At 38.2% G+C, this 15,870-nt stretch overlaps 1 protein-coding gene across 6 annotated transcripts in view; it reads right to left on the bottom strand.

Annotated features, from left to right (window-relative positions):
* The window catches only part of NFIA (nuclear factor I A), a 579,301-nt gene that overhangs the window by 33,334 nt on the left and 530,097 nt on the right, over positions 1-15,870 (bottom strand). For 4 of the 6 annotated variants that reach the window (XM_040470429.1, XM_040470427.1, XM_040470426.1 and 1 more), the window contains one exon: positions 5,214-5,305. The exons of the other annotated variants lie outside the window; for them this stretch is intronic. In XM_040470429.1, coding sequence (XP_040326363.1) covers positions 5,214-5,305 — 92 coding nt within the window. The remainder of the gene's footprint in view (positions 1-5,213; positions 5,306-15,870) is intronic. 6 annotated transcript variants of the gene reach the window in all.

Raw genomic sequence — 15,870 nt, 5'->3', positions numbered from 1 at the left:
TGATGAAATATTAACTTTTTCCTCTAAATAAATGCATCCTCTTAATGGCTCTCGTTTTCAGGGATCAGATTAAATTATGGGATGCAATTGAAATGGCCATTGGCTTTCTGCTATTTGAGATGAGAGCATGTTCTCTATTATATTATATCATTCAGTGGGCGTGCAGGGGACATTAATAGTGTCCAAAGTGAAGTAAAAACTCTATGCCCCAGAGACTTCTCTATACATTAATATCAACTGTTCCTAGGACAAATTTGAAAAATAAGAGATTTGGGGTGGGACCAAGCGGTCATGGTGTCTCAAAACAGACGGATGTTCTGAAAGCTGTAGGGAGGTGGCCACCCCCGATTTTAATGAGTTACGAAGTGGGGGATGCAGAGGGATACGAGTCAAATAATGATAGTAGCAGAGGTAGCAGGCAAGTGAGGCAGAAGAATGGGGCAGATAACTTGGCAGGAATGTTCGAACACAGCCACGAGCTGCGGTGAAATGTACAACGCAATTGCAAGATGGTTTGAAAGAAAACTAGCTCAAGGCAAGGCTAAAAAGAAGGCGATTCCCTCTCAGTGAAGGGAGGAATTCACTGGAGGAAAAAAAAAAAAAAAAAACAGACTGGAAGGGAAGGAGGAGAAAAAATGGCTTTCAATTATCCACGTTATCTTTCCCTACCAATCATTACAGATGATGAATTGGTGCAATAAAAGCCAATATTCAATTTTTCCAATTTACATGGAAAGAAGGCCATAATATATTGTTAAAGGGAAGAAACAGCAAGTTATCAAACGGGGTATGTAATATGATCTCATTTTTGCAATATACTTGTATGCATAGAAACAGTCTGGATGGATTTATATGGAAATGTTAACAGTAGGACTACAAGTGATTTTTATTATTGTTCCCATCTGTATTTTCCACAATTAACATGCATCATGACTGTAATGAGAGAAAGTCATTATTTTTAAACTTTCTTACGAATCATTTAGATTCAAGCAATGTATGCTGACTACCCACTATGTGCTGGGCATGAGAATCGGTACTTTGAGAGAGGTCAGCACACAATTACTGTGGATTTTGTTGATAAACTGCCTACTTTTCCTATTTGCTTTACAGAATTTCACGCTCTTCAGAGGTGAAAGGGCCATCAGAGTTTATCGAACGATTACATTTTAAAAGTTGTGGTGAAACACACATAACATAAACTGGACTGTCTTAAACTAATTTTAAGTGGACAGTTTAGTGTTATTCAGTAGGGTCACGCTGCTGTGCAGTCATCACCACCAACCATCTCCAGAACTCTTTTCATCTTGCAAAATGGAAACTCCATACCCTTTAAACAACGACTCTCCAACCCGCCATCCTCCCATCCCGCAGCCACCCTTCTATTTTCTCTATGAGTCTGACTCCTTCAGGAACCTCACATACATGGGATCATATAGTATTTGTCCTTTCAGGACTGGCATCTTTCACTTAGCATGACATCGTCAAGGTTCATCCGTGTAGCATACTGCAGAATTTCCTTCATTTTTAAGGCCAGATCATATGCACTATACCACATTAAAATGGTGTATGCACAACAAAATGTATATGCCATATTTTGTTTATCCTATGTGTCTGTGGATGGAGACCTGGGTTGCTTCTACCTTTTGTCTATTGTGAATAATGCCAAGTACATGGGCGTACCAATACCTCTTCAAGACCTTGCTTTCCATCTCTTGGATATATACTGGTGATTAGATTTTAATACGGTCTCAGATTTAAAAGCAGGGAGCATGCTCATACTATTCCAGAGCTGAGCATCAGTCAGTGTGGCTCACCAGCATGTGAGGCCTTCGTGAAGCACAATGGCTAGAGAACACAGGCCTTGCAGTCAGCAAGCTGGGTACAAATTCTTCCTTCACTTCTCACTGCTTATGGCCATGGGAAAATGAATAATCTCTTTAGGTCTCAGTTTCCACATATAGAGTGGAGATAATTATAGCTACCCTATTGGGGTGGCTGCAAAGATTAGTTGGGAAATGTACCTAAGGTACTTAGTACACAGAAAATGCTCAATGAATAGAAGCTCTATATAATTAAAGAATACTTTTTTAAAAGTTGTTGTTGGTTTTTTAAGATTTATTTTGAGAGAGAAAGAGAGAGAGCTGGGGAGGGGCAGAGAAAGAGAGGGAGAGAGAATCGCAAGCAGGCTCTGCATGGTCTGCACAGAGTCTGATGTGGGGCTTAGACTCACGAACGGCAAGATCATGACCTGAGCCAAAACCAAGAGTTGGATGCTTAACCGACTGAGCCACCCAAGTGCCCCAGAGTACTTTTTATAAATAAAGTTCTTACTTTCTCTATAAACTGAAAGCTGCCTATTTAAAAGGTCTAAACAGTCCTTCAAGTTCTATCTGCTACAAAACAACAGAGACCATATCTAATCTGTCTCCTATAAGTCAATGCTTCAGTTATGTTGAAGAGATTTCCACTGGGAACTGGTCTTTTGGAGAAAGGGACACCATTTGACCTTGCGTTTGTTCATGCATTTGTGTATCTCTTCTGCATTTGTAAAGCTCAAGTACCTGCCTGGCTGACCCTTCAATTTTACTTCTCTAAAGGTAGAAAGCAAAATGTCATCTCTCCAGAAAGCTTTTCTATACTTCAGTTAATACACATTTCATGCCTCATCAACAAAAGCATCAAAGGTAGAAAAAAATGCAAGCTTGTGTAGAAAATTACTAATCTGCAGGTCATGTTCAAATTAGGTCTTAAAAAATTCCTGTAAAAAAAAGAAAAACCAGACTCACTTCTGAACTAATGTCTTCTCAAAAAGGAGATTATTTTTTAAGAACATGACCATTTTTATCTACATCTATACATGTCTAACACTTTAAATGGTTCCGGAAAGTAGTTCCTTTTTTTTTTTTTTTTTTTTAAAGAGTTAACATATACTCCTTAAAATTAAAAGATTTTGAGCATAGGGGCACCTAGGTGGCTCAGTCAGTTAAACCAAGCGACCCTTGGTTTTGGCTTAGATCACAATCTCACAGTTTGTGAGTTTGAGCTCTGCATCGGGCTGGGTTCTGCACTAACAGGTAGGAACCTGTTTGGGATTCTTTCTCCCTCTCTCTCTGCCCCTTCTCTGCTTGCACTCTCTCTCTCTCTCTCAAAATAAATAAATAAATAAATAAAAATTTAAAAAAGATTTTGAGCATATCATTTTTACCTTAGGATATATACACACATTTTTTTTTTTTTAAATGACAACTCCATTAGTACAGTTTCTCATAAGACAATTGGGATGGTTTTCTTCAAGATGAATGTGGCAGGTGTAACTGTGGTAAGAAACATTTAAGCTGTTGTCCCTATGATGCCAAATATTTAACAGAGACCAAAAAAAATTCAGTTCCAGATGCCAAAATTGGGTCTAAATGACATCATTCATCCAGATGCGTGGAGAATCTGGATTTTTAAGAATTGAATTTTTGTGGTCAACATCATGAAGACTCAGTTTCTGGGTTAAATAAGGCATTTGTGAAACAAAGCCTTTTGGAATATAACACGTTTTGATTATAGAGAAACAAATTGAAAGGAACACAGGGTACCATTTCAGTGCTATGAATCACAGATTGTATAAAAAAATACTATGTAAAGTACAAACAGGACATTTCCAAACTGCATATTTGAGGTTCTTAATGAAGTAACCCAAGCACTCTGGGGCTTCAAGAAAAGCAATCATTCAATACAGAGCCACTGTCCCCGGTTCCCCCCTCCCACTGAACGTGAACACATGAGCCAAAAGTACAAAATCAAATTTTAATGCATCTGAGGTAATTATTCAACTTCCAATTCACCAGTTAAGCATTTGAAGGTGTAGGAAAATAAGCAATAAACCGGAACAATTTTATGGCAGGTCCAGAGTAGATGTTAATCCCAGAAGCCAAGGATATGCCCGCTTCAGGAGGAACAGCAGAAGTGGGAAATTCAAGAGTTAACCTGCTGCCTCCCCTTTTTGCTCCCCTTCCCCTCCCAGCTGCCTCCTCTGAGGCTGTACTTTCTGTGACCCCGCTTTGGAGTAAGGAAGGCTTCAGATGCAATGTAGTTTCACCTGCACTGTCGACACAGCAATAAACTAAAATCCTTTACAGAGTGAGCAAATGGACCCAGGAAGGCAAATCTATCCCGTTGATAAGCATCTGGTCATATTCTTATAAACAAAGATGAGTAGTTACAAATTTGGCATCTGGAGATTACACACCCAGGCATATGCACAAAATATCCCAGGGAATTTTTTCAAACAACATGCTGAGAACCTCACAAAGAACATACTTTATGTCAATTATGATAGTATATAGTTCCATTCTAATTAGGAAATCAGAGAGTAGTTCCTTTCCAAACTTTAATCTAATTCTATTTCACAAACTTCAAATATCTCTACATCTACTACCTTTGAACTCCAAAAGTCTCTCACTGTTTCTTTATGAACAGCAGCCATTTCAAAACTTTTAAAAGGGATTTCTTCTCCTTGACCTATACTAGGACAAAACACAACTGTCTACTGAAAAACAAGCTCTAGATGTCGTCGTACACTCTTTTCTCACTCACCTACCTCAAAATATGACATTATAGTCGCATATGTCCCCTCCCACCCCACTGCACCTTGCTCTCTAGTGGCCAGCGTAACCAGTAACAAATATCACCTATTTCTGCACCAACACCAGCAACTTAATAGGACTCAGAAACCCTCTCTTTTTTTCTTTTCTTTTTTCAGAAAGTTTGCCAGGTTCCTGGGGACCCTATAGTGAATACAGAAGAGTGGCTGGTTCCCCCATTCCCTGGAAGCACTCTGATTTTAACAGCAACCAGAGTGGACTTTTCCAGGTAGAGGCATACTTCCATCTGCTTGCATGCAGAGAGACCAGAATCCCTAGACAAGGAAACACACACTAGCTAGCACTGGGGAACCTTTCTCGCCACCGCAAAAGGAGTTCTGGCACAGAAGCCTTCCTCTTCTACCCTCTCGATACGAGAAACGAAAAATCGCAGACAGCGTTTTCCACGATTTCTGAGAACACAGGGAAATGTGGCTGTAGGGCCAGGAAGGTTGGGGTCAGGAGGAAAGGGGACCAAACAGGGGCTGGGAAATGCAGCCTGTTGTGCCAAAAGACGAATTACAATGCACCTGATGAATAAAACAAGCTGCACCACATACAGAAAAGATGAGAGCGGCCCACCTGTGTCTGTTGAGGGATATTTACAAAGCTTGGATCCCGTGGTCCAACACTGACGAATCGGTTTGCGGGGGAGGTGCTGGGTGTCGAGTAGGCTGTGAAGGGAAGGGACACATGCGTTCAGGAAGCAGCACGAGATTGCACACACAAACAACACCAAAACACACAGTCTCTGAGCCTACGTAGCTGATTAACAAGGAAATGTGCAAACACTGTAGCTAGCAAAAGGGATCTGGCTAGCAAGGGCATTTGAGACAGTCATAAAAGGGAAGGGGTGTTGGCTTCTAAAGACTGTTGGAGTAAAATGATGTCAAATTGGTGCTCAGATGAGTTCTTTTCTCCTTCCGTCATACAAATTAGAACATGCAGGACATTTTTGCAAACTATACTTTCTGAGTTAAACATGAGCTCAGGAATCAGAAAGAGATATCCTAGTCCTTACAGCACAGGGAGAGAGAAGTTAGGTAGAAAGGGGGAGGAAAGCAGTTCATTTTACAACCTTGCTTTTCACACTACTGTATTCCCCAAAATCATGAGACATTCCTGTGCCTCTATAGCTAAATACTGAAGAGGAGTCTTTATAGAAGAAATTAATGGGTTCTCCAGAAAGGAGGTGGAAAACCATTTAGAACCAGCTGTCTTTATAGGTCCCAGGAGAGTGTCTAGAATCTCTATGATGCACGAAATGTGCTTAAAATATTAATATTTGGGGGTGCCTGGGTAGCTCAGTCGGTTAAGTGTCCGACTTCAGCTCAGGTCATGATCTCACAGCTCGTGGGTTTGAGCCCTGTGTTGGGCTCTATGTTGACAGCTCAGAGCCTAGAACCTGCTTTGGATTCTGTGTCTCCCTCTCTCTCTGCCCTCCCCCCTCTCAAATATAAATAAATATTTAAAAAACATTAACATCTAGTCTTCCGAGCCTAGAACCTTTCTGTTAAAGGTACAAACTATCAAGATCCTGTGTAAACCAAGCTATCACCCTGGAACCACACTTCAGTTTCCTATCCTTTCACAGTAAAGTTTTGTTGTTGGTTTTTATATATACAGAACTGTATATATATTTTGGGTTTTACATTTATATTTGCGAGCTTCACTCTAGTTTAGTGAGAAAAAAACTCAGCGGCTTTGGTGTTTTGTTGGCTTATAAATCCAAATGTGCATTTGGTCCTTTGGTGTCCTGCAATACCCTTCTCTATCACAAACTCCCAATATTTATTCGCATTCTTTCTTTGTACTAGAACTTTTAGATAGACTCTTGCTTCATTTCAAATCTGTTAACAACGCTTGTAAAAGGGGCCAAATTTTTCGAACGAACTCTAGACACACACCATCTAAAAGATGAAAAGGGTCTTCAATTTTGAAAAAGCACAGATAACTGAGGGAATCATACCAAATCCCTTTGCCAGATTTCTTTTTTCCTTTTTGGCGTCATCCGCTTTGTTTTTGATTTTCTGTTTTACAGAAAACCGCTCGGACTTCTTGTTTCTTTTGTGAAGCACAAAAGATATCTAAAGATAAAATTTCCACCAGTTTGGCCCAAGTCCTGTTGGTCATCTTTGGTAAGAGCTAAGTCACCCCCACCGATCTGTGATGGTCACATGGTGTGGCTGTGTTAAAACAGCATGGAACAGTGGATGGACATGAGGATCCTCTGATGTCTAGTAATAAGAAAGTTTTGTTGTAGTATTTGTTTTAGAAGGATTTGTTCGGTAATAGCTTTATATAAAACAATCTAGATGCATGATGTGTTATACTCTCTACTCATGTGAATCTACTGATTTCCTTCCCAGCCCATCCAACGTTAGACTAAATTGAACACAATGGAAAAATACCTGTCGATGTAGCCTTTCTGTATGTACCTCTCACTCACTGGTATGGCAGAAATTTAAGTTTTTAAAAGTTCAGTAAAAGAATTTTTGTTAATTGCTTTATTCAGCCTATTGCTTTGCTTCGAGATGGTTTAAGAAGTTTCCATAGAAAATTATTATTGAAAATGATGGACTATAATTACCTGGTAGTGAATTTACCTGCTCCTAGGGCATAAAGAGGATGTGGGAGAGATAAGGAAGAAGCTAGTAGATGAAATAACCTGTCAAACCTCTCAGTGGTTGGGGGGGTGGGGAGGGAGGGGCGGGGGGAGTGTTCCTTCACACGTGAATGGAATGGGAGGGTGAGAAGGAACAATAAAGTCATGAGGAGTATGCAAAAGGTATGAGACTAAGTGATTGATGACAGATGCAGAGATCTGAATCCTAGAGAACTGTGTGTGCGGGTCTGCACTGGTCACAACAGACACACCACAGGATTTCCTACGATGCTTTTGCCGCACTGGTGACTTCAGAAACAAGCACGCTGACTGATCCCAGGATTCATGTTTTGTTTGTTTGTTTGTTTGCTTGTTTGTTTGTTTGCTTTTACTAAACCCGGAAAGGCTTGCACTCCATTCCATTCTCTACTGTTTGCCAGACCTAAATGGTGCCATTTGGAAGGTTTAGCATACAAATAATTTAGCCACTCAAAACTGCTAACAACTGGCTATTTTTTCTTCTTCAGGCATAGAGACCAACTTTGAATTCTCAATTTCAAAATATCCCAGAAGGCCTTTAATGCTTTCATAGGCATCCTAAAACTGTTTCAAAGTTTAGTCTGGCCTTGAAACAAGAGCAACAGTGAGAGAGGTGGTAGTGTGTTAGCATTAAAAAAAAAAAAAAAAAAAAAAAAAAATAAAATATAAGACAGGAAAAGGAAAAATAAAAAAAAAAAAAAGGATATTACAACTACAAAAACCTGGGAATCTCTGAGTACCCAAGTCATCAAATGGAAGAAATGGTGCCCAGGGAAATTTATTCTATAGAAATGTAGCTTCTGGGAAAACTCAAGGACACAGGGAAAACAAGGGAAGGAAGAAAGAAAGTCTGACTCATCTTCCATTATGGTAGTTACAATAGCCAGCGTGTTCACCTACAACAGGATGTAGTTCCAGAAATGAGGTGACATTAGTTAAATTTGATTTTTCCAAAGAAAAAGTGGAATAAGGGAGTTATACTATTGAATAAAAACCTCAATTGCAACTTTTTATTAAAACAACCACATATACCATAGCAAATCAATTATACATGCATAGTTAAGAGCTTTCAACATGAATATAAAATCAAGTAAAGGGGGCAATGTGGTAATTAATTATATACAACTGTATTTATTATGCTATTATATCACATTCATATCTTTCTTAATTATAATTCTGGCATTATTTACAGCAGCAATAATCAAATGCTGCAGAAAGAGCTTCAGGAAATCATGAAATCCAGAAAATAATTTTCTGGGAAGATTATTATAGGCATTTTTTTGAGGATTCTGGAGGGATGATTCAGGGGCATTTGACAATTTTCTGATAAAGTCAATCAGGAAAGGGAAATCAATTTGCTTATATAATCTCATTGTAAAAGTCCTCATGGCAAAGATGACTATTAGAAATCAAATTATTGATTATTTGCTTCTGAAGCAGAAGCTTTGTTTGTTGTTGTTTTTGCTTTTTTTTTTTAAGCAAGTCTTCTTACCCACATGAGCAGTATCATCATGGACTATTTTCCTAATGTTATGGATGAACATTCCTATGAGAAGCTTTCACCATTTTATTGGCACTAATAAGATCATATTTTTCCTCTTTCTACTGTATTTCTTCCCATTATCCAATGGTCTTACTTTGGCCTTAGCCATAGTGATAAGTACCAAAATCCTAGACCAGAATTTGATCCCATATCCAGAAAATCCCATTCTTCTGCGTTACCCACTTACCATACACGTTGCTAATTATATAATCCTTCACTTAGTGCAAATCCTGTCTCAGTATGGTCAGTTGGAAGGATGGCTCAAGACCTGTTCATGCTTTATAAGTAATACTTTTACAAGGCCTCTTGAGGATGCCAGAATCTATCTCTAGCGGGGACTATGAGGCGGGCATGAGGCAGTGGGCAGGATTGCCCTTTAAATCTGCTCTTTACCACTGTGCAGGTAGGTGTTCCCTGGGAGAACTTAGCCTTTTTGTCTTCAGAAATGGTGTAACTGACTGCCTGCAAGCCTCAAAGAATTCCTACATTTATTGTTCCCAAGGTGTAAGGCTTTGTTTTGTTTCGTTTCTTTTTCTCAATGAGAAGATGTAAAGGATGTGTCCGGATAAAGAAATCATGATATTTCCACATAAATCCATTTTGAGTCTGCAATGGCCTTCACCTATAAAATCAAATCTGACCACGGTGTTAACAAGGTGGTCAAACTGTCTTGAACAAAGATGCTTGGAGCCTTCCTTGTTTTGGGGGAAAAAATATGACCGAAGAAAAAGATATTAAAATATTTGTACCATTGTCAGTTGACATTTCCTTAAGTTAAAAACTGTATCATTAAAATCACCCAAATCTGACAAACGAGAAAATTGAAAGGAGGCAGACAGAATCAAGGTCTAGTTCAAATTTAGCAACCACTAAAATATGTGTAATCACTGAAAAGGGCGAAAGGGAGAACATTTAGACAGATGTCTTTGCGGGGAGTGAGTGTAAAGGGAGAGCTGCCTTTTGGTTGAAGCCCCATCAGGACTCCCACAGGGAGGGAGTGCCCACAGGGAGTGCCCACAGGGAGGCTGAGGGGCTGGTTCCCCTCTAGCTGAACTGCCTGAGGGGAGCGATGGCCAGCCCCCCTGCCCTGACTAGGGGGAAGTGACACAGTGAGGCACGTTGGCAGAAAAGAAAATGTAAGAGACCTGGTGAGCTTTGAGGCTCTGTATTTGCTTCCACACACAGGAAGCAATGAAGTCCCCTAAACCTTGGTAGCCTGGCCTACAAACTGACATGGAGTTTGCAGAGATATCTGGGTTCTGTTTCATCAGACTCCAACTCTACAGAAGGAGTGAACATCCCCTTTTTCATTCCAAACTCTACGAAGTCTAACCTCTAGAGTGCCTCAAAGAGAGATATTTTAATATATTTAAATATTCATATTCATTCTCTCTCTCCATCTGTCTCTCTGTCTCTCTGTCTGTCTCTCATGAACACCTGCTCTGTGCCAGGCTCTGTACTGAGCACTATGGGAAAGCCAAAGGTGAGCAAGACACAGTGCTATCTGAGAATGCTAGCGTCTAGTGGTGAGAGAGGAGTGTGGAAAATGAAAATATGGGATTAAAGGTGATACAAATAAAACTCGTGAGATGTTAAAGGACAGAAAAGGGACACACAGGAAAAGCCGTGCAGAGGAAACAGGGATGGCTTTTGCGACATGCTGTAAAGGATGGCGTTGGCTGACAGGTTCAGATGGATGGGGGGAGAGGGTCCCACAGGAAGCAGCATGGGCAGAGGCGTGGAAGCAGGAACTGGAGGCAGGAATCCGAGGATCAATCACAGAGGGAAAGGAGAAAAGACAGGACGGTGCAAACCACGTTTTGCCATTTAGCTCAGGAAGGTAACATGTTAAGAATCAGAAACCCGAACTATCTGAAAACGGAGGGGAAAAAGTCCATGGAAATTGTTTTTCTTTTAAGAAGAATAAATAATTCATAAAATGAACAAAGTTATCAACTTCCCGTTCTGAACACCACTAAGATCGCTTGACCTCCCCACACTCTAAACTTTTCCCTTCATATCTCAAATATTAATAGGCACGTCACATGTTCCCTCGTTTTCAGAAACTCAGACATACTCACACGTGGGGATTTCCCTCCAAAAAAATACCTAGTCAAAAATTCAATTTCACAGACTTTAATGTGACTCTACCACCTGCCCAGGAATGTGCTCGTTATTGGACAGAGCTAATCAAAGCAAGTTCAGGAATGCAGACTTGAACAGATCCCTGTGTATTCAAGTTGCAATTTTATTAAATGTTTATCAGTGACACCTGACAGTGAAGAAAAAGTGCATGAGACAGCGTTCAGTGGCAAACCTGAAACAGTGAGATGATTAAGCACCTAATTGAAATAGTTTCTAGAATCTTAACTGCACTATTACATTATTTAAAAAAAAAAAAATGAGAAGCCCCGTGAGAAAACTTTCAGTTCTTAAAAAAAAAAAAAAAAAAAAAAAAAAAATGCAGTAACTATCAGGAAATAGATTGGCTAATTTCTAAATGAAACCCATTACAGTTTAACTCATTTAGGAACTTGAACAGCACTATTTCTTGCAAGGTCACAAAGAAATGCTGGAGGATATTGGCATGTTTTTCCTTTAAAGAAATCTATTGGTATTGACAACTTTACAGGGCCTGGGTTAGCATTATTCATATCATTATATAGCCCAGGAAACACATACAGATTTTCCTACACATGATCCAGTATTCAGAGATTTAGAAATTCCCACATGATTGGCTGGATATTGTAGTTGTCATCCAGATGTTTGGAATCTAGAAGATAACCACACTGAATTTCCAGTATTTTGATCACATCTGTGCAGTTACCTCCTTCTATTATCTCTGTAAATCTTTTGTCTGCACAAACAAGTTACCAACAACAACAACAAAAAAGACACAGCCCTCAGGGCATGAAATTAAAACCTACTTATTGCTAGTAAATTATTACAGAACAACACACCCATAATCTTTGTTCCTGAAAAGCTAATGAATTCGAACTTTAATATATTAGCATTACTTAACATGTATGGGAACAATTTGCATGACATGTCTAATGTGCCAGTAGTTCACAAAAATCTTGAGAAGAAGCAATTTAGCCAGATGGTTTTGCTCTGCTGGCATTTCTATTTGTATTAAGGATCCTCACAGGGAGGCAGGGGCTCTAGCTACATCATGATTTGGGGTAAAATATGCAGAAAGGAAGGTATAAGACCATTCATGTGTTCACACAGACAGAAGGGGATCAGAACACGTAAACCGGAGACGCTTTGACCTTCTGCTACCCAAATCTGTGTCATAAGCAGGCGCTTTATACTATTTCTTATATGTAGTCTATTTAAACTGCCTAGAACACTGTTTTTCATAATAGCTGTAAAGGATAAGAATACAGACTTGTTTCAGTTAATTTAAATTTACTTCTGGTGGCTAATCCAAATTCAAAAAATGTCATTTATTTTTATGTATATGCTATGTGCTGTCCAATTGATAGAACATATATATTGATCTGAAGCAACAATGTACATGAGGAGGCACAGGTGAAAGTTATATTAAATAGCCATAGGGAATAAACTGGATTCAACTGGGGTTTACTAAAAAAAGAAACTTAGATCAATATATTGGATTGCTCCCTTTTGAAAGGCTTCTGCAGCCTCTCCAAAGGCAGTGTAACTCTGGAAACCTACTTCTGGGAATTTATCCTCAAAAAATACTTAAAGGTACAGATAAAGATGTTCATTACAGTATTACTTATAAAGAGGAACAAATTGGAACCACCTTATATGTTAGTGCTTCACTCGTATGTTGAAGTATTTTGCAGTCATTAAACACATTTTAAAATAATAATGGCATCATGACATGTTTATAATAGGAGATAAAATGAATAAAACCAGTTTACCATATGGTATATGTATACATATAGACACACATATGCACACACACATATATCATGATCAATTATGTTTAAAATATGCACAGAAAATGACTGGGAGATAAGCACAGAAAGCGGTTATCTCTGAAGAACGGCATTGTAAATGATTTTTAAATAACGTCCAGTAATTTTTAATCTGAAATAAACATAAACAGAACCTGAAAACCCAAGTAACACTTTTGTTTTTCCAGCAGTGCAAGGTAGGTAGAAAATGAATTTTAGAACCAGAAAATCCTGGATTGAATCCATTCAATCTCTTCCTTGAAATGTGATCTCAGCTCCTACATATAAAGACTCCAGCATAATAAATATCATTTACTCACATAGGCATGGCCCTTTAAGGCGTCATCCCTCTGCGTATATCTAATGGGTTACATTTTCTACAGAAGCCATTCAGAAAGTAATCCCTAAGACAGGCTTAGCCAGCAAGATGGGAAATCTCCCAAATTCCATTATACTTAATATTAAAAGGATTGAAGAAAAATGCCAAAGGCATCCAATCGGGGACTATTGATTCCAATATCTGATTAAGGGTATTACACTCTGAGACATCTGCCTTCTAACACTTAAAATAAAAAATCCAATCAAGGGTTAATGTTATGATCAGACTCATAAGTAACTTATAAATCGGCACAACCCAGCTGACTGGTGATGTATACCAAAATGAATAGTCATACTGGTGGTACTAGTGATTCCAATTCTAGCAACCTACCCTAATGAAATTATTAAAGTTGGGGACAAAACGTATTTTCAAAAATATGCAGGAACCTATTTCATAGATTGGGACAAAGTTAATGTTCTAGAGCAGAGGAATAAGTACAAATTGTTTAAAATCACATTTTCTAATTTTTTTATGAAATAAGAAAAGGTGTAAAATACTAATTAAGAAAATAGCATACAGAATATTATATTCAGCATGGTAGCAATCATCTTATGTATGTGTGTGTACATCTACATACAAATACACACATCAACATGCATTAAGGAGAAAATGCACCAAAATGTTAATAGTAGTTGATTATAGGAGAATATAATTTTATTTTTATTTATGTGCTACCATATATATTAATTTTCTGAAGAGTATCTTAAAACGCATTTGTCATTTCTGTCATCTGAAAAAGTAAAAAGCTGAGGCAAAAGCAAGACTTGAACGGGTTATGAAAACCTAAATGAAGGGAACGACCTATTGCCTGTTCTCCCTGGTCACTCTTTCTTGACAATGTCCATCTCTTACTCCACTCTTGTTCCTCGACTTTTCACCAATTCAGTGTATGCAAGAGTCTGTTATTCTTGTAATAATACAAAAGTTCCTTATGGAGTGTCTTAGGGTTTTCAGAGGACAGATGTAGGTACAGTATTTTATCTCTAAACAAGGTATATATCCGCGTAGGGTAAGTACAAAGCATCAGAGTCCAACAGACCTGAGTTTGAAGCCCAGCTTCATCTCAGTTTCCTCTTTTTAAAAAGAGGACTAACAATCCCAATTTTGCAGATTTATAATCATAATCAAATGAAACTAAGGTAATGCTTATGAAAATACCTATCAAAGCACCTGCTTTCCAACAGTTATTTTTCCTTTGCATATTTAAACATGGTAAAATTACACTGTACACAGAATAGGAATATTTTGCAAAAAGCATTTATTAAAAATTATGATTTAAGATAGTATGTGCCCATTTGTATTCAATGGGTTCCTAAACCAGAAATAGTGGCCAAATAATGGCAATGGAGAATGCAAATGGTAACCTTACACTTAACTCCTTACTATAGGTGAGGGAAAAAGAATCCCTTCACCAGAAAGATCACACATTTTTTGCTATCATACCCAAAGTGCCGGTTAATATAGCTAAAATCTAGATGTATAAAAATTGCCAAGATTTTTATGGGATACCCCTCCGCACCCTGAGTTTTGGTCACTGTAGTGATTAAGGTAGAAAGAAGAATTTCTGGATCATTAGACAAATATTTTTGAAAATAAAAAAAAAACAATCATATTTGCTATAAAAGGGGGATTTAAAACTCAGTAATATCATTCTCTTTGGATAAGGTACCAAAGAGCTATCCTATGACAAACCACTTTCTGTCTTTCAACACACAAGCAAATGTGTATATACATCTCCTCCCTCTATGGTAGTATTCTGTATACACTTCCTAGCATTCTCCTTTGCTGACTTAACACAACCCCAAGATTATTCCATGAATTCATATAGATTTGTCTCTTTGTTTTTAAAGGGTTCCTAATGTATACAATGTTTGTAGATATTTAGGTTATTACTAATCTTCTATTATAATCAATGTTGCAATGAATACTTATACATCTGTGTTCATGTCCAACTATGTTTGTCACTTACATTTAACATTTATGTACATAAAGATATGTATGACTCATATATACTTTCATATACATGAAAAATTTAATTGTCTTCTGAAGTGGTTGAACCAATTTACAGTCCTCTAACAGTGCAAAAGACTGCCTATCTTCCACACACTTGCCAAGACTGTGGAAGATACTTTTTGATCTTTGCTGATCTGACGGGTAGAAATACCACCCAAGTCTTAATTTGTATTGTTCTTATGCTACATGAATGAGCCATCTTTCAAATGTTTTCCATTTCTCTATGTTTATACCATTTCTTGGTCTTTCTATTGGACTATTGGTGTTTATATAATTTAACCCTCTGTCACATGTGTGGCAAATATTTTTCCCACTTTCATTTTTGTCTTTTTGTTTGTTATTTTTTTCCATGCATAAATTTTTGATACTCTTAAAGTAGAATTTATCACTCTTTCCTTTCATGGATTCTGGGTTTTATTTGTGTGTGTTACTTTTTTTTTTTTTTTTAATTTTTTTTTCTTTTAAAAAAAATTTTTTTTTTCAACGTTTATTTATTTTTGGGACAGGGAGAGACAGAGCATGAACGGGGGAGGGTCAGAGAGAGAGGGAGACAGAGAATCGGAAACAGGCTCCAGGCTCTGAGCCATCAGCCCAGAGCCTGACGTGGGGCTCGAACTCACGGACTGCGAGATCGTGACCTGGCTGAAGTCGGACGCTTAACCGACTGCGCCACCCAGGCGCCCCTAAATTTTTTTTTCAACGTTTATTTATTTTTGGGACAGAGAGAGACA

Source organism: Herpailurus yagouaroundi, unplaced genomic scaffold, assembly GCF_014898765.1.
Source record: "Herpailurus yagouaroundi ecotype Mexico unplaced genomic scaffold, PumYag 77, whole genome shotgun sequence".
NCBI lineage: Eukaryota > Metazoa > Chordata > Mammalia > Carnivora > Felidae > Herpailurus > Herpailurus yagouaroundi.
This window is presented reverse-complemented; position numbering and strand designations above follow the sequence as displayed.